Consider the following 23,977-nt stretch of genomic DNA (forward strand, 5'->3'; position numbering starts at 1 on the left):
CAATTTAAAGGTAAGTTGGCAGTCAGTAGTGGTGACATATTTTCAGTATTGTTTTGTTTATATAACGGTGCAACTATAATCTCAGCAATCACAATGTATAAAAAAGAGCTGTGAGGGTTATACATGCACAGCCAACAATCAGTTCATATTCAAATGTTTGTACAGCTGTACAATACTAATCAGTGATGCTTATGGATGAAAAATAAACTGGGCTATGTTCTTTTCCTTATTAAGTTGTGTAATGCCAGAGAAAGTTTCAAAGCAGGCTCCAAAAATATGTTAAAGTACTGTAAAGTAGCTTTTTTACTCAGACTCACATTTTCACCTTCCTAACTGCATCATTCTAAACAGCAATAGCAGAAATGACATTTTCTTCCAGATGACCTCTGAACTCACATTTCATAGAAAACAACAGCATCAGTATCACGTTTTTGTGTTACATTCCCCAAAATGTCAAAACACTCAGGAAATGATTAAGCATTTGATGAACTACTGAAAAATATTGTAAAACATGTAAATAAAAATATTCTTGGTTTCCAGCACTGCACTGGGTTGTAAAGCATTCACTGACTCCTTAATGAGTATACAACACTGCAAATGTGCAAAGAGGAAGGAGATCACACATTATACGAAAGATGCAACCTTGAATGTAAGTAGCTTGGAAAAATCTAGACTGCCGTACTATAGAATAACTATGGGATATGTGTGCAGCTAATACACACCATAGCTAACTATAAAGCTGGGGATTTACTTTCTCTGCAATGTTGGCATCACTAAAATGTTACATTTCTTAAAACACAAAAAAACCCCAAAAAAAAAAACAAAAAGAAAAACAAAAAAACATTTCTGCTTGCCATTGCCCAATAGCAGTTATACATGGTTAAGGTGTGGGACTTGAGAATGGTTTATACCCACAAATCACTTTCTGGGAAACCTGTATAACTGAATCCATTCCAATGAACAATTGATCAGTGACAGTTTTTACTACCGCAGCTCAAGACCCTCACACCCTTTTCTAAGGTAATATGCTCACTTTGGAGAATGTACAACCTCAAAGCAAGTTAAAACATATCAATAATCATCCATTTGACCAAACAGGTTAAACTGTCTGTATTTTGGAGAAAAGTGATTTATAGACATATATACACAAATCTGGGTTATGTTGTGATTTACTCATGCTTGATTTGTTTGGTCATCTGGTTTTACTCTCAAGGACCAAGCCGTACAGGTATAATGAGCAAACCCCAACCTAACACACACATTAACCACGTATTACTGTTACAGTCATTCGGTCTTACAGAACTTAATACTAGAACTAACAAGCAATGGGTAAAATGGTTACACAGATAAATTAGTAAAAACTACAAGAAAGACTGAGCAAAACTAGGCTCTTCACTGAGTAATTCCTTAAACCTCCTGTAGTGGAGGTTCATGGACAATCAGATGCCATGTAGCTTAAACATTTGCATGTCCACTACTTATGGTTTAAGGTATTACACAGTGAAGACTCTAGTGTTGCTGAGTCTTTCTTGCAGTTAATACTAGAACTGGACAAACATATATACATATATATATATATATATATATATATATATATGCAATTTTTATAGCATATCCCTACTGCTGGAATCTAGGTTATTGAGTCCTTATAACGGTAGCAGCACATTACTTGTGTATAGACAGATCCTATAGTTTGGTTACTTAGACTAAATGTTTTCATGTCCATCAAGGTGAGAACATCACTGCATAACCATTCAAAAGACAAGCTGGTTTTCAGTAGCAGTGAGTCCCTCCTTTCTGTTTGGCATATTGACTTATTAGCTATTGTACTATGGCCACTGCCCATCAGTGAACAGGAAGCTCTGTATTAGATCCCACATCTATTCTCTTTTATTTGTAAATAAGGATGCATATTGTCTCCTTAGAGCAGCAGTTAATCTCTCAAGAGGTGAGAGGTCTGTATCTATAATAACCCCAGCTGCAGAGAATACCCTTCCACAAAATCGAAATATCAAATAATACTCATCTTTCAAGAAGAAACTCGAGTAGCATATGTGCATCCTAGAGAACAGATTCTTTGTTTAGGATTACTGCTACCACAGTCGGTTTAGATATATGCAAGATATTCAACTGTGTAACTGAAACTTCTATGCACAAACTGAAAGAAGTTAAATATAACCATATGTAGTTGGATCTCTTGTATTTGAGTGTTTTGCAACAAATGTTGTACATACATCTGATTTTATATTCCTTTTTTATTGTAAGCAATGATTTCTGCATGCATATACTGTTGAAATGAAAACATTTTCTCTACTATAATTAAGTTTTGCTACTTCTGGCTTGCGTCTTGGCTGAAAAATCCTTGAACTAACCCACTTGCCCAAATAATGAAGAAAATACATACATGTATAGATACTCAGATAAATATTCAGACTTAATACTTAGCTTTTGGTTCAGTAGTGAGTAAATACATAGCATTATTGGCTGACTGTAATCCTTAATGATTTACCAGAAAATCAAACATTTTATCAGGGACAGGGCAAAAATATAAAGCACAATCACAAGCATTATACAAAATCAGGAACACTGAGAGGCATGCTTGTATGAACGTTGTCAAATGTCATCTCTGAGACCTTTAACATGGTTACCTGTTGGACAAAATTCCAAGAGGCCTGGAGATAATGCTCTTAGCATGTTTGAGGCAGGTGTAGCACATGGACTTAAATCGGATCTTATCTGTAGGTCACACAGACTGAAACTTTGATTAGGGGCAGTCTTCAGAATGAACTGATAAATGGTAAGGTAAGTACTTCACAGACAGCTAACAAGCAAATTCTTGTATTTTGTGTGTGTTTTTGTGTGCCTATATGTTTGCATGTGTGTGTGTGTGTGTGTGTGTGTGTGTGTGTGTGTGTGTGTGTGTGTCTTTATATGATGGTGAATTCCAGGGACATCACAAGTTGAACTCAAGACTAGAGAAAGCCTGACAGTGAATATCACTCCCAAATTCAATTGTACACACTTTGTCAGAGATGTCCTGCTAGTGCTATGAGGATTTTGAGATATGTGGCAAGTCACATGCATGCTAGAGATACTGAAAAAGTTCTTATTCTTCCATTGCATAGGTTTTAGTAAAGCTTCATTTGAGGCAATATGTCCCACTGTGAAGGCCTTCAAGACAAAAAGAAGGGCTACAGAAATGGTAAAATAAATAATGACTTAAAGTATAAGGAAAACGAAAAGGTAGGTGAGATTAAAAAAAACTGAGCAGGGTGATATAACTGTATAATATATATGATGATGACAAGTAAGGAATAATGGGAGGGGGTGACGGCTTGAACCTAGCCAAAATATGGGGCAAGGGCAGCTCAACTTTGACTGGTTTATAAAGGAAGGTGAGATCCTGATATAGGTTGCCAGTGATATCCTGAAGTGCATGTCAGTTGAAGGTATTACATGGGCTTGGTACAGAAGGGTGGTAACAGTTACTTATGGGTAACTGCAATATTCAAGCTGACCGAATGGATTATACTTAGGTTCATAGGTTCATAGGTTCATAGATTATACTCTTCTTGTATTGGGTTAATGATGCATTTTGAAAGCCAGACTATAGGTCTCGTAGAATGCACATGCATAATTAACCAAAGTCAAAACACAGCTAGCAGGAATTAACTTACAGCACCATTGCTACACAATTATAAAAGGCTCATATACAATGAATTGCATCAAAACAGAACTTGGCTGACAAATGTCAGAAGGCCTACAGTTGTTAGAAAAAGACATACCTAATAATTAGCTAACATACCAATGCTCTGAAATAAAGACATTTTAAATGAACACTACTGATCATTACTAGTTTATTTAATAAATATTAAACTAATTATCTAAACAGTGAACAGCTTAAAGGTGCAGCCATTACTTTAACTGCCATAAAATGTGGTTTGCCAAAAGGCATCCCACGTAGCATAAATTAATGAGATAGTATAATCCAGCCAGACTAATAGTAACATGAGCAACAGCAGCTTTAGAATGGGCTGCTCCAAAAAACATTTTCAGCCACTGCTCAGGCCAGAGGCAGCATGATATACAAAATTAGAAACAAAGTCAGCACATAACAGTTAACAATGGCACAAGCAGTTGCACAATAATTAACACACTATGGGGGAGGCTGAGAAAATTGTGGTACTCCAGAGGGTCAGGCATGGGGTACAGGAAAAAACATATTCATGATCTGAAGATTAGAGAAAATCTTTCCAGCCAAGCTGCTATGGTAATGTACATTTCAGACACTTATCTGGAGATGCATACGTTAAGAAAATGTGATAAGAGGGGAGCGCTACAAAATCCTGAAAGCCCAAAATCCTGAAAGTTCAAAATACGGAAATCTCAAAATACTGAATCTCATAATACTGAGAGCACACAGCATATCAACACTTACTATATTCCAGCACAAGGACATACAGAAACATATTACCTTTCAACTATAAGCAGGTGGGCAAGCCCCCCTGCACCCACCATGAGGGGTGCTGCACCCCCTACACCCCCTGGTGCTTAAATGTATCAAATCCAAGATTGCACTTCACTACACTAAGTGCAATCTCTGAGTTGATATATTTAAGTAACAGGGGGATTGGGGGGGTACAGCATCTCACATGAGGGGTGCAGGGTGGCTTGCCCCCGCTTATACTTGGAGAAGAGTAATATGGTTTGTCTTTTATTTGTTTCTGTATGTACTTGTGCTGGAATATAGTAAGTGTTGCTATCCTGTGTGTTTTCAGTATTATGAGATTCAGTATTTTGAGTTTTCGGTATTTTGAACTTTCAGGATTTTGGTCTTAAGATTTTGGGCTTTCAGGATTTTTTAGCGCTCCCGATAAGAGACATTAATACCAATGGATGAATGATTCAAACACTGCACCAATTTCTTTAAATATTTGCCAAGGCAGACAAGTCATAATATAACAAAACAGTCGTGTATTTTGTATTACTAGCTTAAGAAAATTAAAGAAAATGTAGTTCAGCCATAAAACTTCAGCCCCATTGGAAATTATAGATGTTCTTAATGAATTCTGTTCTTGAAGCTGAGAAGCTATAGCCAAAGTTAACCTTGAGCAGCGAAAATGTCGCTTGTCAGTTTAATTCCTGTACTTGAAATAGAAGGATAATCTAGAAAGAGTGCAAACTCTCCTAATGGAAGACATACTTCACTAAGACAAAGTACTTCTCAGAAACATACTCAGCCAGATTCTATTACAAAACTGGCTCTGAACCACAAAATTCCTTGAAAGGAGTAGCTTAATAAGTAAAAGAAACACCCTGCATACTAAGATATTTTCTGCAGTAGCATCATCAATAGATTATGTTGTTAACAGTTTGTTAACAATCCCCTGCCATGAGCAATACAACACAGAGGAGTATGTTTTTTGAGTAAACAAACTGGAATAAATGCAGTGGTTAGTTTAATTAAGGACAAGTGTCAGCTTGATTCATGAACCATCATGGAACAATAGCTACTAACGTTTTACTTATACATGTCTATATATACAAATATAATGCATGTGTTTAAATAGCACAGTCAAATGTCAGCCTTGCCTTTCTTGGCGGGTTTGCTCTTCGGTTGTCTCCATTGCACACTCCAAGGAATTCTGTAGAGACTGCAGCTGATTCACAGTTTCTTTCAATAGAAAACGAGTCACAAATTGCTCCAGGTTGGATGCTTCTTGATAGTCCTGAAGAAAAAAAAAAGCAAAATTATTTACAACTCTGAAGAACAGCAAATCTTATTGAAGATTGAGACATGTTTTAACATAGTAAGGTATTACACACTACAAAAACTGGTTATGGATAATGAATGCTAAAGGTATCACTAGTAGTTAACATTTTATATATAAACATGAATGCATAACTCATTAACTTAAAGTGATGAATATTGGTTTAGTTTTACATAAAAGGCACGGTCAGTAGTGTAACTGTGTACCACTTGGGTGAATTGATAAAGTGGATACCAGCTCCATTCTCTGTACATTTATTAATAATTTTATGAGAAGTTGTGCTTAGGGCAAATATGCAACAAATGGTACTGAGAATGCCATACATGTGCAACGATTAAATCATTCCTACAATCAAAGCAAGAAACGCAGATGAAGAAATGGAAAGGACATTAAAAGGCAACAAGTGAGATGAAATCCTTGTGCTTTTCAAAATGATAAGACTATGTAATTGTATGACTCAAATATCATTTTAAAGGGGCTAAAACAAATGTGCATAAAATGTAAGATTTTCAAAAACATTGGTATTTTAAAATGGCTTACTCAGTGTGATTTAGAGGTGGTCAATAAGTATACAGTCAATTTTTAAATAAAAGTGTGCACAAAGTTTTGGGAGAGGAATGGAGAACAAAGAAATTAAGAAGTGATGAGCCCCAATCAGACAATATGCATGTAAAACATTATCAGTGTTTGACCAATATTTTTCAACATACAGTTCAATTTTTTATGTAACTAATAATCCCATTAAATAAATATCATAGACATTAGTACATGATTATTAAAACGTAACTTAAAATGTTTCATAAATATACATTAATTTTGTATGCGTCAGGTGTATAATCTCTTAAACATATTTTTTAATTTAGATTTTCATCCTTTTCACCAAAAAAGAACACTACTTTGGGAAAAAAAATAAGAGGTTTATTGACAGGATTATACAACAGACCCCATGTTAGTACACAGACATATAATGTATTCACTTCTAGATTATTTACCAAAATTAGTAAAATAATGTCCAGAGAGATGAAGATGTCTTTAACCTCATATTTGGTGTGAGAAAATTTATTTAATACATTAAGTGCTTCCATCTTACAACATTCTAATGGCTACTTCTTCAGAACAATGCAACATGGCGTGGCTAGGATGTAGACTGGTTGGCAGCATCTTTTATCAGCTCTGCACTCAAAAGATATTTCTGACAGGAATTTTTAAAAACTAGATATTGTAGACAAACCTATTTTGTTGAATTACTTCTACTAATATCACTAGAAGTCTACAGTGCAAACAATTTGGCTTTAAACATTATTTTTCCTGTCAAAAACAAGAAGGAAGGTATCTGAATCTACTGAAAATGAGCTTTTCTAAGCATACCACACAGGACCAGATGATGAAAAAGGAGATACAGTCTTTATTAAATGCTATACAAGACTTGTCAGTAAAATTTGACAAAATGAATATCAAACTAGACACTTTTGAGGAGAGATCTACAAAACAAATACAGTAACTACAAGAAATAATGACGCAACAGAAGTCTCAAATAGGTGACATAGAGAGATCCTTAAATGATACTGAGGGCAGACTCTCAGAACAAGATCTTCAGCTACATTTTTTATCACAACAAAATGCTTCATTACAAAATAAAATAGAGGATCTAGAGAACAGGTCCAGATGAAATAACCTTCGCATCTATGGGCTACCAGAGAAAACAGAGGGAGATAACATGGTGACTTTTCTTACTACCTGGTTACCAGAAGTTTTAAAATTGCCTGAAGCTCTTTCTTATGGAATTGAAAGAGCCCACAGATCCTTAAGAGCTGCTTCATCAACCATCAAATCAAAAAATCATCCGAGATCAATAATAGTAAAGTTTTTTTCATCACAGGACAAGGAACTTATTTTTAAAACAGCATGGTCAACTTCTCCAGTTAAATACAAAGACAACATAATCAGATTTGACAATGATTATTCTGCTGGAGTTATAACTGCAAGAAAAGAATGTCTCCCTCTGATAAAGGAATTGAAAAAAAGACAACTTAAAGTCCACTTGCTGTTCCCTGCAAGAATAAAAATATTTTTTACTGAAGGTCCTAAAACTTTTGACACTCTGCAAGCAACAGTTTCTTATCTTTCAGCTAATAAAACCTTGGATAATGTGGAAGAAATGGATTTCTCCCAATTTGGGGTTAAGCGTCACTTAGAAAAAAATGAATGGAGCACTGCTGACAAGAAGAAGAAAAAACGATAAAAGACATATGGAAAACACAAACATTATTGTCTTCTATTTGCTCTGTAAGGCAAAAAAGTTCTTTGAAAGCATTCATGCTTTACACGTGTCAGTCTTTGAAACAATATAAATACAAAATAAGCAGGACATTTTATAACTAAAGGAAACAACCATAAAGAAAGCAAGGTAACATATCTTTCTCTATTACAGTGTAAATACTTAGTCATGATTTTTCTAACTCTAATTGATGTTTAGATAGTTCATTTATAAATTACCTGCCCTTTACTGCTAGTATAGAATATGATGTATTTACACTGACATATTAATGTGGTGTGTTTAAATGAGCATGATTCCTTTTTATATTATTTACACTAAGCTGCATGAAATATCTAAACTGATGTCTTTAATACACATAATAATATATAAAAACTGATAGTAATAACTGTCAAAAAGTGCCTTGAAAAGTAATTATCTATTCTTTGATGCTAAAAGTGCCTTTTTGACAAACAAACAACTGTTTGGCTTGTATATCTGCCCTTAATGTTAAGAAAACTAATAGAAGTTTAATGAGCTGGTGTTCAGTTTAAAAAAAGCCCTAAAAACTTCACTTACTTTGTTTTTGTCTTCCCGCCATGGTCACGAGCTGGGAACTCTTATTTTACCACCCCTGAATGAAGGCTCTTCAGTTAGAATCCATTACAGTGTGTTAAACCTTCTAACAGCACAAAATGAAAGTAAACAGTCAGCACTAAAACAAGACAGTATGGGTGTGGTGTCAGCTCCTAAGCTACTTAAAGTAACCAGCACACTATTTATGAGATGGCAAAGTGCTTTTACAGTTTTAACAAATATTAAAAGTATACTGAAGTACCTAATGAATTTAGAAGGTATCAACACGTACATGACATTTTATTATATTGTAATATCTGTTATTCATTTTGAATTGTATACATAAACAGCACACAAAGCTTAAAAGGAAGTATATCACTTTGAAGAAACTGTATGAATAGTTAACACATACAGACTTTACTATAATCTTTTCTGATAAGATCACCCACATAAATTACTATAAGTTAACTTAATTTTATAAAAATTTAATATATTTAAGTCCTTGACTGGAACTATATAACACATTTGTAAACACACTGCAGCTAGTGTACTCAACCTTAAGGATAGTAAGTCAATTAAGGTTCATGAATGTAGCTATGTGTTATTAGGCATTTTAAGGGTAAATAGGAGTTGATGTTTAATTATCAAAATACTCTGTAAATATTAAATTGTTCAAGTAGCACAATCATTAAGCAGTAATGAGCAAGAAAAAATCTCAGACTTGCTTATGATTTTGTTTTATATATATATATATATATATATATATATATATATATATATATATATATATAGGAAAGAACTGTTGAATTATAAGTATGCTTTTATTAAAGGCAAGTTATATTAATATTGAACATCCTCACTGAAAATGAATGGTTGTGTAGAGACACAGTAACTCCCATTATATAACCAAGGTTAAAGAGATTGTCTTGTATGTCTAAATTGATCAGCCTTGAACCTTAGATTGCAAATAGACATGCAAAATACTTTTACTTATAATACCGAATATATATTATATAACATCACAAACGCTAAAGCCATTGTCAGCTACATCTCATATCAATCAGCATTAAAATATGATTTGAATAGCATAGGCATTTACTAACATATTGCTGCTGGTACCTGATATGCATATAAGTAACAGGTCTAATTTCTGTCTATGAAAGTAAATACCAGGCTGTGTGCATTTGTTAATTATGAAACAAGAGCGTGCTATCTATTCTTTTTAATATCCTATAGGTGTGTACTTGTTAGAGACACACACATGCTGCAAAGCTGCTAGTTATTGCATATTCATTAGTATATTTCTGACTGCAGTGTTATAAATATATGGTGTGGACCACTTGAGTTGAGAATATGTCTCTATATTGGGCATGTCCTCTGTTTGAACGTTGTATATTATCTATAATATGATATGGAGTACCCTCACTAAATTCAAAGAAGCCACAATAGAAACAAATATTTATTAAAAATGGAGAATAGAAGGATGAAGAGAAAAATGAAGGAAAATGGTTGATGGTCATATAAGGTTATCTTTTCCTGTGCATGTAGAAGAGTTGACAGTAATAAGTACCAAACAATTGTGTTATAGCATATTTAAAGCCTACTTTGCTTCTCATATTTTCCAACCTTACAGTTATAACACTGCAGATAAATCCTGTAATATCATAAGGAGTATGAGTTGCTATTTGACATATGACATATGTGGTACACTAGCGATGAAATATGCCAGTGGCACTAATAAATATATAGGAATTGCTAAGAAATATAGTCTTAAACTATATAATACCAATGCCAAAAACAAATTAGTAGCATTCATACCACTAAAATATGACTTTTGAATTAAATAAGATTACTGATAAATGACAATACAAATGTAACGTTATATTCATTGTTATGGATACTTTCTGATTTAATCAACTTGTGGCATGGTTAACTGATGCATATAATGCTTAACATTTTTTTTATGTATGTATGCATATATGTGTATGTATGTGTATATATATATATATATATATATATATATATATATATATATGTGTGTGTGTGTGTGTGTGTGTGTATGTATATGTATATATATATATATATATATATATATATATATATATATATATATATATATACATATATATATATATATATATATATATTTATAGGTAGACCATTACAATAAATTTGATACCTATGAATGCCACTCACACTATAAGGGAGATAGACAGCAAGCATATTATTTTTAAGATGCATAACCGTTATTGCTACACGAAAGATATATTAAAATAAAAGATTTCCTTTACAATTTAAACAAAACCAAATAGTTAAGTATTAAATATATGTATAGTTGTGTTGCCTTAGTGTTTTATAAAATATTAAAAATAGATAAAGACTGTATTTAAGTAATCTGTAAAGACAGATACATGTATATTTAAAAGATATATAAGATACTTTTCATTATAAAGCTACCATATGGCGAGGCCGGGGGAGGATGCTGAAATGCAGACTTAGATAGATCGCTTGAATGATTAGATCATTCAAGGATGAGATGTTTTTTCTCATGGAGGAGTTTGGTGGTTGTTTATCTTATATTGTTCTCAGTTATGATCTTGTAATTTACTTTTATTGGGTGTCTATAATCTATTGTAATACTGTTGGAAGAAGAAAGAACAAGTCATTCTCTTCATGTACACACATCTACACATTGTTACGAGTATATGAATATGGATAAAAGCAAAGCTAATATAAATCCAATTGCAAAATGTATATCTCTTAATGTAAATGGTTTAAATAATAGCTGCAAAAGGGGAAGTCTTTATAGATATTTAAAGCTATGTGAAGCGCAACTAGTATTTTTACAGGAAACACACCTTACACAGGAAGACATAAATAAAATAAACAATAAAAAATATACAATACTAGTAAGTTCCACCTATAATCAGAAGCCAAGGGGAGTAGCAATTTTGTGGAAAAACACTACTTTAATGCCTAAAATCATAAACACGTTTCATGACAACTCAGGAATGTTTTGTCTAGTGACAATATCTATCAATGAAATGATATATACATTAGTGAATATTTATTGGATACCAGGACTAGGTGTTAGAGTGGCCAAACAACACTTAGAAGACATTGTACAATATACCAAAGGCAATTTAATCATAGCTGGAGATTTCAATTGCATTATAAAAGAAACTGACACAAATACTAAAACTACACGTAGGAGATCACCTTTAACAAAGTTGTTATCTGAGTTTGTTGAAACTTTTAATATAGTTGACATAAATGAGTATGCTATCCCAGATTCACTATTCTTTACACATTTTTCCCATAGACATAATACATACTCTAGAATAAATAGAGTGTACATAACACAGAATTTAACCTCTAAATTAAATAAAGTCAAGACAATTTCATGTCCATTTTCGGACCATAACACCATAACGTTTGAGATAGACTTATGTTTCAAGAGAAGGATATCAGTAACAAGAATACCATCTTACATAACAAATCTCAAAGATTTTAAGGAATTTTATATTAAAGAGACACAGACATTCCTAGATATCAATCTTACAAAAGATGTATCTGAAATATATATATGGGATGCATTGAAAGCATACCTATATGGAAGAGTGGTGGGATGGTATAAAAATAAACAAAAACAGTGGAATAAGGAATTAATGGAATTACAGTCAAAAGTAGATAATTTAAAGCTTGATATTCAAAATGGAAACACCAACGTAATAAAAGAACTAGAAGATACTAATAAAAAATACTCAGAGACGCTACACCACAAAACAATGATCAACTTAGAAAAAATTTAACTATGTTACTATTCAATGAACCCTAAAAACCAACGAAGAATAGCAAATAGGACTAAAAAGATTATTAAAACAAATCAAATCAAGGAAATACATAATATAGAAACCAAAAAGAAAGTATCTTATTTAGAAGGAATACTAGAAGCTTTTAGGCTATTTTTTCATAAACTTAATAATCAAAATGAGAAAACAGAAACACATTCAGCATTGAAAGCTTTTCTCAAAAACAATGTTAAAGTTAGATTATTAGAGGAGCAGGTACAACTAATAGATAAACAAATAACAATGACAGAACTTAAAGCTGAAGTAAATAAGCTAAAATTAAACAAAGCTCCAGGTAGAGATAATATCACCCCAGAAATGTTTAAATTACTATCAAATGAGGCTTTGCTGTTGTTATTGAATGTCTTTACATCAGTTAAAAATGGTAAAGACATTCCTCCTTCTTGGAAGTACACATTAATATCACCAATTCTGAAACAAAATAAAGATCACAGTGAATGTTCATCATACAGACCCATTTCACTTCTTAATATAGATTATAAAATTTTTATGGCAATACATGCTGCTCGAATAAAACAATTACTACCATTTTTGATAGAGGAGGATCAAACAGGTTTTATAAAAGATAGGAACACTTATGACAACATTAAAAAAATTCTTTCCTTAATTGATTATATAAATGTCGCAAAAACCAAAATGAATGTTATTAGCTTAGACATAAATAGCGCATTTGATTCAGTGAACTGGGATTATCTGTGGTTAGTTTTAGAAGAATATGGCTTCTCAAACAACTTCACTTTGTTAATAAAATCATTATTTGAAAAATCATTGGCTTATATAAAACTGGGATCTTGTCTGTGTAAATCTATTAAAATAACTAAGGGCACAAAACAAGGCTGCCCTCTTTCTCCGTTATTGTTTGCGCTAGTCATTGAACCCTTAGCAAATAATATATGTATGGATAAAAATATTGAAGGAATACAACTAGACAACAGCCTAGAGCTTAAAATTCAACTTTTTGCTGATGATATTTTAATTACCTTAAAAATAATAATAGCAGTTTAAAAGCATTATGGGACTCAATTCAAAACTTTCAAAACTTTTCAAGTCTTAAATTTAATGAGAACAAAACAAATGTATTGCTTATAAATACTAATAAAAAGATCTAAATAAAAATACCATAAATATATCTCTACCGATAATATAATTAAATACTTGGGAATTATAATAACTAACAACCTAGATACTACAATTGAAACAAATTATAAAGAGATCTTAAATAATATTAAAAATCTAATACAAAGATGGAATAAATTCTTCTTTTCAATGGAAGAAAGGCTTTATATAATTAAAATGATCATATTTCCAAAAATTCTTTATGTCATACAAGCTTGTTCTTTGCCACCAGCTAAATCGCACCTAAAACAATTAAATGATTTAATGGTAAGATTCCTATGGTATCCAAAAAAAAACAAGGATAGCTATGAAGTATCATCTAGATGATTGGGATATAGGTGGCATAGGTTTACCAGACATAGAAATATATTTGCATTCATCCATTACTAAAACAATATCATTATGGCTAAATACAAAATATACATCAAAATGGTAGCTAGTTCATGAGAGAATCTGGTTAAAATCAGGATTTGTAGAAGCAAATAAGTATACAGATTTCATACCAAACAATTTTCTATGGCTGATGAAGGAATATATGATGATACATAAGAATAAAAATATAAGTTCCAAATACATTACTTATACATTAAAAATTTTCCAAAATCTTATTAGTAGCAATCCTGATATTAAAGCATGGTCATTTCTTTTATATCCAGTAGCGTACACACAAGGTAATATAATAACATTTAATATGGAAGTAGTCAACATGCTTAAAGAAAAGGGATTAATATATTGGCATCAATTGCTAAACTCTGGAAAACCTCTGACAATAGACCAGATTAAACAGAAATTAAATATGGAAGATAGTTCGTGGTTACATGTACAAGAATTAAGACAGTATGTATTAAGCAAACAAGAAACAATGCAACCATCAATAAGACAAAATGTTCCTAACCTTATAGAACATATAATATTACTAACGAATCAACCCATTACTGGAAAGGGATACATATAATCTATTTATAAAACAAACAAAAAAATAAAAATGCATAATAATGACAAAATATGGAATTATTATAGCTCAGTTAATGGACATGTGCCAAATGACAGAGATAAAAAACTAATTCTTCTCTCTCCAAAGCAGACATCACTTTCATTACACTGGAGACTTTTTACATGGCAATTCATACACAGATCTTATGTAACCCCTCATAAAATGGAACTTATGTTGAAGAAAAATATTGGCTGCTGGAGATGTGATTTATCAATAAAAGCAGACTGGCAACATATGTTCTACGAATGCCATTTGATTAAACCATATTGGGATAAAATAAATTATTTTCTGCAAATGGTATTCAATGATAAATTCCAGATTTCCAAATCTATTATTTTGTTTAATGCACCTGTACCCGACTGTGTGCCAAGAACAAAATATGTAATCTTATGGACTCTCCTAGCTATTGCAAGGAAGAACATTACATCAAACTGGAAATCCAAAGCTTCTCCAACTTTTAAGCAATTCATGAATATGGTGTCAGCAGTATCGCAATTGGAAATGAACACTATTAAAGGAAGAACTGAAAGAATTACATCATTATACGTAGCATGGCAAAAAGTAACTGAAATACTGGAGAATAATGACTGCAGCAGATTATAATCAGGAAACAATTGTATAGAAAGTCAATTATATGTCAACAATAGACACCCTTGTAAATACTTTATTTTGGTTTTAATGTTTGATATCTGTTTAGAGGTTTTAGCCTACCTTTTTAAATAATTTGTCAATACTTCATTGTCATAAATAACCTGCATTCATGTTTTCTTGTTTTTGGAAATGAATAAAAATATTAAAAAAAAAAAAAAAAAAAAGAACAATGCAACATGCAGTACAGCTGTGTAAGTAAACTTACCATAACAGCAGATGTTCAGATGATCACTGCTGTAGTAAACTTAGATACATTGGTTATACCCTGCCAAGGATATAACTGCTAACTAGCTTCCAAAGTTTCAGGGGACTTTCTAGATGCCCAAGCTATCAATCAGCTTGAGCTGCTTTGGAAAAAAAAAACATATTTGGGCTCCAAACCCTTCAGAGCTTTTATGCCAGCAGACAGATAAATGGAGAGACAGAGGGTGAGCCCTGAAAGGACAGTTCTAAAAGCAACAAAAAAAAAAAGTATTCACACCATGGCGTAAACAACACCCCAAGAAATAAGGAGGATGGAGGGAGGGAATGGCTACTGCAGCAGTGATCATTCATGTTCATCATACTAATCACTGCTGCAGTAGCCTTAGCTACATGGGGAGATTACCCTAGCTTACTACATTTGGTAGGTGGAGGGGAAAGGCCCTGGACCTTCTGGAGAAGCCTGATCTAGACCTAGAGAAGTAATCAGGCGTATAGTTCTTTGTAATAGTATGTACAGAGGACCAAGTTGCAGCTTCTAGAATACTTCTAGAATCCAACTCCTTCCAAAATATCATATATGAAGCCAAAGTCCTGGTAGAATCAGCCTTGACCCTGCCTGGGATAGTTTTGTTATGGTGAGTATAACAAAACGTAATAGCCTTCGACAGCCATTTGGAAATGGTGTGTTTTTACAAGCTGTTCCTTTTTCTAACCTTCACAAAAAATGAACAAATGATCCAAAGATCTGAAAGATTTAGTTCTGTCAAGATTGTACCCAAATTGTCTGTGGGCATCCAAGGTATGGATTATTCTTTCTCCCACATTTTTAGATTTAGGAAAGAAAATGGGGGAAGTGGATAGTTTGTCTTAAACGTAAGCTCTGCCACCACTTTAGGCATAAAAGAAGGATTAGTTCTAAAAATAACCTTCTCACTGGGGAAAATGAGATAAGGTTAACTCACCATAAGGGCTTGCAACTCAGATACCCTTATTGTAGAGGTCAGGGCAATCAGTAAAAATACTTTCCATATTAAGAACCTCAAGCCATAAATGCAAAGAAAAACGTAAAACAGCGGCAAGGCAAGAAGGATAAAATATAAAATCTTTACTGACACAAATATCCAAAGCTTTGGATATTTGTGTCAGTAAAGATTTTATATTTTATCCTTCTTGCCTTGCCGCTGTTTTACGTTTTTCTTTGCATTTATTGGTTGTGCCTGCTGTGTGTTTTTCTAAGAACCTCAAGCCAGCCAGATTAGGTGGTTAAAATGGAGCAAGTATTAGCTTTTCTAACAAAAAATTAAGATCCCAAGGAAGTGCTGCCAGTTTTCTTAGAGGCCTCTTATGCAAACCCCCCTTTCAAAAAAACATTTTGACATGAGAATGTATCGAAAGAGGAGGATCCATGGTCAGACCCACTGAAATGGCTGATAAATGAACTTTGATGGAAGTCTAAGAAAGGCCATAGGATAGTAACTTACACAAATGCTGTAAAACCAGAAACAACTAGCCCTAAATTGCTGCTGGTTATGTTGTTGGCACCAACTCAGAAACATTTTCCAATTGCTAAAATATGATTTTCTAGTAGCAGGCTTTCTTGCCCCCATTAGTAACTGATGCATGTCTTCAGTAAATAGGTGCCTAACGTGAATTAAGGGCCTATCATCTACTTGATGTTGATTGGGATTGGGCTATATCATGCACCCCTATTCTTCTGTGAGTAGATCTAGTCTTTGTGGAAGCTTGAGGTAATTGCATCTGGCCATTTCCAAAAGCAAGGAAAACAACTGTTGCTCTGACCAGATGGGATTCACCACAATGGCCTTTGGTATTCCTTCTGAATCTCCAGAAGTACCTTGGATATCAGTGGAAAGGTGTGAAATTTATACAATAACATTCCTATGCAGGGAAACAAAAAGACATCTGTCTTCCTGACCTTCTTGCATGGTGTCCTGGAGCAGAATCTTGCCAAATGATTGCTCAGAGAGGAAGCAACTAGGTCTGCTAGAGGAACTCCTCACAGATAGATAAAATCTTGGAAGATACCTAATCTAGTTTCCATTCATGAGGGTCTACCTTTGTCCTGCTCAGCCTGTCTGCCATGCAGTTTTTCTCTGACAGAATGTAGGATGCCTACAGAATGAGATTGTGCTGTGAAGCTAAAGCCCAAGCTAGCTAGTCTGGAAAAAGGGTATGCCCTGGTTCCATTTTGCTTGATGGTGTACCACATGACTGTGGTATTGTCTGTAACAACTTGAAGAGGTCCCCAGGATCAAGGCAAGGATCTATTTTATAATCATGTGCTTGCATCTGTGCTTGGTGTCTCACACACTTTGCACTTTCATCCCTTCTGAAACTGCTCCACAAGCAAATTTCAAGGTGTCTGTGGTGACTGACTGCTTTGGAACAGGGAGGGAGAAGGGGGAAACCCGGATTTAAGGATATTTGTCATCTCTACTAAGTGATTTCTCTTCTGACCATCTGCAGCACTGAGATTTGAAAAGACAAAGGATTTTAGTGCTGGGACCAAAGAGACTTCAGATACCATTGTATCTTTCACATCTGGAGTCTTGCCAGGGACATCATAAGAATCATAGATGCCATGAGATTCAAAATCCTGAAGTATTGCCTCTCAGCAGTTGACGTTTGAGTGGAAAAGCTTACTTATAGATCTAGATATAGATCTGTTTTTACTGAGGAAAAATGCTTTTTGAACTGAGGTGTCTAGCTGACACCCTAGGGACACAATCCTGTGTGAAGGACTCAAACATGACTTCTGAATGCTTTCCTGAAGTCCCAGCTTGTGTAAGAGATCTCTTACCAAAGTTAGAGACTCCTGATATGTTGAAACAGATTTTATAAAGATAAGCACGTCATCTAAATATGGAAAAAATGTGGATACCCCGTATTCTGCAATGAGCTATAACTGGAGATGTTTACTTTCTGAACATTCTTGGTGAAGTGGAGAGTGCAAAGAATAAGGCAAAGAGCTGAAAATGTGATCCAGACAGACAAAACCTTAAGAAACACAGGTACTTTTCCATTAATGGGGCAGCAGCTTTCTTTCAGCTGGTTTTAATGTCGTCTTCATTGTTGGACTGCTACTCATTGTCTGACATGTCGGTACTGCTTATTTTACAGTCCTGTTTTGTTTAACCTGTTCAGCAAAGTGAAATAATGTTTTTAAAGTGACCCTAATTTTGGTTGTTAGTCCCCCCTTATTTTCAGCTTTGTCAAAATCTCTTGTTTTTGTTCTACTCTTGACCAATGCCATAATCTTGTTTTTTTTTTTCTCCTCTGGGCAATAGTTATGGCTTTGATGTCATCTGAAACGACCAAAAACAATAAATAAATAAAATAAGTAAATAAATGAAAACGTGCCTACAATGTAATTTAACCACTTAAATGTGGTTCTGTGGGACAGTCTGGTTATTCATGATACATCGGAAGGAGAATGCATTCATAAACACTTGCAATGAACATAGCTGACAGTACTAATGCTGAAGAATCATCCCTATCTCAACTATCTCTGATTTCGCAAGATTTTTCCTGCTCCTCATAAAATATATGATTAAGTAATAAATCAATAATGCAAGCATTAGTTTCATTTTTCTTTTTGGTTCAGAAAATAAATGATGCAGCAATTGTTGGTCTTAATGACTATAAGTTACAGCACGGTATTTAAAATGTTTCCGCTTATTATAACATAGGTTGTGCTCAAATGTTTGAGCAATGAGGATGAGAATGACTAGAATGAAAAAGAGTGTACCCTGTAAACCGAAGGTGAGAATACTATGTTAAAGGTAATTCAAGTCATTTAGCTTTGAAATATGACAGCACCTAATATTAATAAAGCGTTTTCGCCTATAAGTTACCGGACGCCTTTGTTGTGTTCTTCTGCCCCCATTGCTGTTGAGTTTTCCGATCGGTACTGTATAAAAAGTGACATACTTTTCCCCAGGAATCAAAATAATCCAGGAATGTCCAAAACAAATGATTCAAATTAACAATGGGATGGTTTGGGAGGTATTGTTTAAGCAACAGGGAGAGTCAGATGCCCTGCAAATCTAAAACATTGAAATCGAAGGAAAACAGAACAGAATATGAAAAAGCTGTTGCTCCATTAACGGAAAGTTACCAAAACACATTACATATTGATGAAAAGGGATGTAATGACAAGCATCTTTTAAATCTAGTGTTACAAGGAAACTTGAATGAAGAAGATGAGGCGACAGTTTACAAAGTGACATAATTTTTAACTTGGGCTAGTACTATCACAAACAAGTTTAGGAAAGAAAGATCCAGAACTGGTCTCCAAGTATTTTCTTATTTTGGAACTAAAAACATTCTTGAATAAAATCCTTTCCCAACTTGGTAAACAGAAACTGGTTCTATCACTCCCTGGGGCAACAAGTGGTGAAGGACACACAGAAATAAAAGAGTCTGGTCTGGTGGGTGAAGTATTACTCCCTGGAAAGGAGGAATTTCCTCTCACTGCCATCTGCAACCTTGAAGACTGATCTTCAGAACCCATTTGTCTGAAACTATCTGTTGCCACAGAGCGATTCATACTTTCGTGAAGGGAAATGGGACTGCCAGAGTAGGAAGTGGGAGACAAGGTCTCTTAAATGATCAATCTGGCTAGTTGGAATGTCTTTGAGTTTGGGAGGTTCCAGAAGTCTTTTTGGAACCCCTTTGGCATTTCTTCCTAAAAATCTGTTTACCTGCATTTTGTTGAGACTGCTTGTTTTGCCAAAACTGAATGAGGGATTAGAGACGCCCTTAGAAAATTTGAAAAAGGAGGGCTGAAAAATCTTATAGCTTTCCTGTATCTACTTACCCCTCTCATCACACTTTTTGATCACCTTAGCAGCATAGGAGCCAAAACCTAAATCTCTATCTAAAGGAGAATTTGGAATCTGATTTTTAACATTATCTGGGAGGTTCTGAGAGTACATCCAGGTAAACCTCCTAAAATAGTACCAGTAGACATATCCCTGGAAGAAGTATCAACAGAATCAAACACACATTGCAAGAAATGAGTAGTGACTTGTACAACAGAAGAAACTAAATTATTTAAAGCAGACTTTTTTCTCATAAGAAGAAAATTCAGACAAAATAGTCCTCATATTTTCACAATTAGTCAGAACAAATTTTAACATATGAGCCTGACTATTTAAAATTCCTAAAATCAAAGTTGAAAAACCATACACTTTTTACCCATACTTATCAATAATCTTCTGATCCATATTAGAAAGAGTAGGATTGGAATTAACTAAATATTTAGCAGCAGTAGGATTAACCAAAGCTATAGCTGCATGGTCATGTTTGGGAAGAGGGTATAAAATTTTAAAGAATGAGTTTTTTTTTAATATCTTAGCTGTCTTTTTAGGGGCAGCTAGCTGGCTATAAGGATAATTGCAGGCAGTAACACACATCCTCCACAATTGACAGAACTGGAGGAATGGGTAAAGGCTCTAGAAATTCCTTCTGTAACAACTCAGTATTTTCTAATGGACTGATAAACCACAGTGGTCTTCCACTAAAAACATTGGCACATTCTAGAAATGGTCTCAGAGAAAGAGAAACCCCCATAGAGAGAATCAGAAACTGACCTCTTCTCTGCGAAGGAATCAGAAATCTGCAAAGAAAACCCATTATCTGGCCCTTCAGCTTCCTATCCAGATTCAGAATCTTGAATATCTTCAGGAAAATGCTGCCTCTCTTTATTTTATCAGAAACTACTTTACTTGGATGCCTGTAGACTGAGATTGTACTGTGAAACGATCAATAGCCTAGATTAAACTCTGAGTGAAACCCAGTAAGGTACTCCCATCCAAGGATATTTGAAGAAGAGTGGATGCTTGTTTAGTTTTCTGTTTCGTTTTGACAGGAAAATGGGGTCAACAGTATTATTAATGTCACTAGGTGCCTGCCCAATGGATGGGTACAACATTCTGACAAAATAGGGAAGCCTGCCCCATACCCTTTGCCAGAATCAACAACAGTTGCTCCCCCTTGCCCACTAAGGGGACCCCAACAGCGACAGAAGATGTGGTCCACCCACAGTCCATAGTGGCTGTAGATGCTGCACCAAAGGGATCAGAGTAAAAGAGTGATCTGAGGTACAACTAATGACCACCACAGAGTCACCCGCCTGTGGTTGAAGCAAATTGCTAGCCTTCTGTGGTGGCAAAGGCTATTTGCTTAACTTTTTCTTTTTTATGGCTGGAAGAAGGACTGTCCATGGACCGGCAATTTGTCCCATAGTGAAGTCAAAAATGTTTTCTCCTGGAAAAAATAAGCAGCAAAAGCTGGTAAAGATTTAAAGTCTTTAAAAGTCACTTTTTTCACATGAAAACAGAGTAAAAAGTATTTTAAAACACCAAAAAGTAAAATAAACACTTTTTTCACAGAACAAATTGCTTTCAGATACTTTAAACAACTTTTAAACTGACAGGAAAAAGAGCACTCTTGTTTAAATGTACAAGACAGTCTTGTGCCAGTCCCTTAAAACACAATCTCCTAGCTTTAAAATAACTTTCTTGAACAGGAAAGTGTTATTAAAGAAACAATTTTTAAACTGAAAGTTTTTCCCCAAAAGGAACTTATCTGCCCAGCAAAGGCACAGCACAACTGACCGCCAATCTGTGTAAACCTCAGAGGAGCGTACTCTTCGATGGCAGGAAAGCACTGAATGGCTTGGCAGTCAAACCTGTCTTTTTACTCATCTTAGCTCAAGTTGACTGACAGTTTGTGTACATGGAAGGTGCCCTGAAACTTTGGAAGCTGGTTGGCTGTTATATCATTGAGAGTGATCAAAATGTTGAACACTAACATAGACTTCTAAAGAAAAATGCATAATTTTTACAACTAAGTTTTACATTTGTAGTGAAACAACATTCGACTAAAAGAACCAAACAAATTTAACTATAAACAAATGCTTCTACATAAAGTCAATGTACGTGAATAAAAACTTAATTCCTCTTCTGTGACTTAAGTTTTTAAATAATTCTCACTGAAACTGAATTATTAATACCAGGGATTGTGGTGCCATTTAACTTTGACTGTCATATCAGTTCACATATTTTTAAACTGGAGTCAGTCATCACCTCTGATATTCAAACTACACTGTCCAGTATGAAAAAAAAAGAAATTTCCTAAAAACGTTCTCATGGCAGTGAATGTCTGTATAAAGCATTCTCTGTCTTTTTCTAATAGCTAAAAAATATTTATAAACCCTTTGAATTAATTCATGAACAGTTTTGCCTGGGTAAAAAAACAAACCAAAGGATGGTCGAAAAACCACACAGACAAACCACTGAGTAAAAACTGCATGAAAGACCCAGCAAAGTTAGAATCTTCACTGTGTAATACCTTAAACATCCTGTAGTTCTGGCCAATGAGATATATGCAAATGACTCCTTAAGGGAATACCAGTGTTTCAGCTTATCAAATTTATTTATTTATTTTTTTGTGTATGTTTAAATTTAGGTTTGAGATGTTGTTTAGGTAAGCTATATGTGTGTATGTGTGTATCCACCAGGGACCTCCCCACCAATGAAGATTCATGTGCTGGCTCAGGGACTGAGGGAATGAACTTACAGAGACTGGGCAAGAGAATGCAGTACTGACAGAAGACCCAGACTTGCTGACTTTGGAGTGTACTTGTAGGGCCCCTCACTCTGTTTTATTCCCCACCAGATACCATACAGTACAATGCAGTTAACTGCCCTGGTCTCTTCCAGTTTGCAAAGAGCACTATAAGTGTCCCTCCCTTCAACAAGCATTGCTGTGAATGCATCAGATTCCAAACCCCCCACTTCAGGTAGGGCAAGTGCCTCAGGCCTTAGATCCTACCCCTCCAGGCTAGACTGACAGCAACCCTGACTCATTAATGAACCAAAGTCGTTTGTGTTGTAGCCAGGTCAAAAACCTATTTGCCAGCAAGATGGTTGTCTGAGTATCAGGACATATACTGCTGATGATCAGTGTACTGTCTTGTTTTTCTTTTTATATCATATTTCTGCAACTTATTGCTTTGCTGCTCTTCATAACTCACACACACACACACACACACACACACACACACACACACACACACACACACACACACATCTGCTCTGGCTCTTAATCCAATTTCAGATTTATCAATTCACTTATGTAGGGGAGCATCAATATTTGTCTGGGGATTAAGGTAACTGACTGAGAAAAGGGAATAAAAAACTTAAAGAGAAAAAAGAAACAATGGTATTAACATGAATATCATATGCATGGGTTGCAAATGTATGGTTTGGACAGGAAAGTATGCTTTACAGAGGAGTAATATTAGCCTATTCAGCTCACTGCATAATAACAAAAATGCACTTGTGCTTATGTCTTTCATCAGACTGCTGAGAATACCAGGCAACTTTGTAGAGAAAGGGACAAAGCATAGGTCGAATGGAAGGCTAATAGATTAAATCTACCGCATCCTGCACATTTAAAAAAGAAGCAAGACTCGCAGCTAATCATGCTAAGGCTATTTCAGAAAGCTTCA

General features: G+C 34.5%; 1 protein-coding gene across 1 annotated transcript in view; it reads right to left on the reverse strand.

Moving 5' to 3' along the window:
- NECAB1 (N-terminal EF-hand calcium binding protein 1) overlaps positions 1–23,977 on the reverse strand; it is a 2,535,085-nt gene that overhangs the window by 525,357 nt on the left and 1,985,751 nt on the right. Inside the window, exon 6 of the mRNA XM_044065383.1 lies at positions 5,593–5,729. Coding sequence (XP_043921318.1) covers positions 5,593–5,729 — 137 coding nt within the window. The remainder of the gene's footprint in view (positions 1–5,592; positions 5,730–23,977) is intronic.

The sequence above is a fragment of the Protopterus annectens genome, chromosome 3.part0, assembly GCF_019279795.1.
Source record: "Protopterus annectens isolate FY-2018-M chromosome 3.part0, PAN1.0, whole genome shotgun sequence".
NCBI lineage: Eukaryota > Metazoa > Chordata > Ceratodontiformes > Protopteridae > Protopterus > Protopterus annectens.